This window comes from Limulus polyphemus, unplaced genomic scaffold (assembly GCF_000517525.1).
Source record: "Limulus polyphemus unplaced genomic scaffold, Limulus_polyphemus-2.1.2 Scaffold5304, whole genome shotgun sequence".
Classification (NCBI taxonomy): Eukaryota; Metazoa; Arthropoda; class Merostomata; order Xiphosura; family Limulidae; genus Limulus; species Limulus polyphemus.
The window spans coordinates 41,902-43,957 of record NW_013670914.1 but is presented as its reverse complement, the minus strand read 5'-3'; the positions used below and the strand labels follow the sequence as shown (position 1 = coordinate 43,957).

Genomic DNA, 2,056 nt, shown 5'->3' with positions numbered 1-2,056 from the left:
CCTTAACCTATCTTAGAAGGTTACAACACATACTTTCCTTAACCCGCTTTAGGAGGTTATGACACATGATTTCCATAACCCATCTTAGAAGGTTACAACACATACTTTCCTTAACCCGCTTTAGGAGGTTATGACACAATATTTCTTTAACCCATCTTAGAAGGTTACAACACATACTTTCCTTAACCCGCTTTAGGAGGTTATGACACATGATTTCCATAACCCATCTTAGAAGGTTACAACACATACTTTCCTTAATCCGCTTTAGGAGGTTATGCGAAGAAGTTTTTGTGGCTAAGAAAACGGCTCACTTTATTTGTGTTCTTTTAGGAACCTTATAACATGGTTTGTCGAGTATGTCACGTCTGGATAATAATGTAATTAAAATTAAAGAGAAAACCAGAGAACTCATCACGTTTCAGAGGCCAAGAAAGAGACAGAGACAGCAGAACATATTTGGGGGGAGGGGCACTAATAATTGGGGTACATTATTTGTTATGTTTAAAACTGAAACAGCAACTTTCCATGACAGTTATACACAAGTCTGTATTCCACATTCAAAGGGGCATCTTGTTACCAGATCAAAATTGGGGGTGCGTACCACCTATGTCAACAGTTATGTTTGTTGAAGTCTGCTATTCTTTTATTTGGAGGCCCGGCGTGGCCGGATGGTTAGGGTGCTTGACTCACAATCTGAATCCCCGTCCCACCAAACATGCTCGCCCATTCAGCCGTGAGGGCGTTATAATGTGACGGTCAATCCCCTATTCGTTGGTAAAAGAGTAGCCCAAGAGTTGGCGGTGGGTGGTGATGACTAGCTGTCTTTCCTCTAGTCTTTCACTGCTAAATTAGGGACAGCTGGCGCAGAAAGCCCTCGTGTAGTTTTGCGCGAAATTCAAAACAAACAAACAATCTTTTATTTTGTAATTAGTTATTAAAGAAAACTCCTTTACCTGATAAACACACCCTGTTGTATTGACAGGTTTTACACCATCTACTTTCGTTGGCAGCGAACAGTCAGGCACGATCTGGTCGTCTTCAAACACCCTGAAGTTGTAAGCAGACAAGAAGGAATTTCTATCCATTGCGTAGGGCCCCCAACGGACTCTCGCTCGAAGACGCTATGAATGTGTACAGTGTGTCACCGTGTAAGTTCGTGCGTTGTTATAAAAACCTTGGAATAAGAGTTTTCGCGGTCACTAGGTTCTTCGTCTAGATTAATCGACTCTAGGCTTAACAATCAGTCGCAACTTTACTTTCCAGTTTACACTGATGTGTCCGTAAGGAGCCGTTCGTTGATTTAAGAATGAACGAGTAGTTCTTAAACCTCCCGGCAGAGGACCACCTAAATTGTGTTTGTCTTCTTCCTTATTTGATAGAAACTGATCCACTAGAAGCTTCACTTTAACGTAAGCGTTTCTGATTGGCTGATGAAATAGGCTGCACGTGAGTTGCTTGTGAATGAGGGCTGCCTGTTGGTACTGGCCATAAATAAAGCGGTAGGGTCAACATTTAAAAAAATGTTGTTACTTTTCGCAATTGTTTAGATATGCCCCGAGCTGATGCTGTTGATCTGAATGGAATGGCTGTCGTCACGTTACTGGCTAGCTAGAAGAAACTTTTCTCAGTTCACATTCACCGGACAGCTTTCAATGTATACTTAGTGCATCACTTTAGATACAAACTTTAGATACACTCCGTTAACTCGAAATACAGTACCGACTACTCTACAAAATTTTAGGTATGCACCCTTAACCCTAAACACGGCACCGAGTAATCCATGAAACCTTACATATACTCCGTTAACCCTAAACACAGCACCGATTAATCAACGAAACTTTAGGTACACTCCTTTAACCCTAAACCCTAGTACTGAGTAATCATGAAATAAGTATCAGAATAATGAATTTCCTCTAAGTTCTCAAATGTTTGGCTTTCTTTAATACGGTGGTCTGTTTATGTAACTATTATACGGTGGTCTGTTTATGTAACTATTATACGGTGGTCTGTATATGTAACTATAATACGGTGGTCTGTGTATGTAACTATTATACGG

At 40.7% G+C, this 2,056-nt stretch overlaps 1 protein-coding gene across 1 annotated transcript in view; it reads right to left on the bottom strand.

The window, feature by feature from the left end:
• The window catches only part of LOC106472407 (Krueppel-like factor 5), a 21,823-nt gene extending 20,568 nt beyond the window's left edge, over positions 1–1,255 (bottom strand). The window contains exon 1 of the mRNA XM_013933051.2: positions 954–1,255. Within this exon, the coding sequence (XP_013788505.1) occupies positions 954–1,085 (132 nt within the window). The 5' untranslated portion in view covers positions 1,086–1,255. The remainder of the gene's footprint in view (positions 1–953) is intronic.
• Positions 1,256–2,056: the final 801 nt, after the last annotated feature.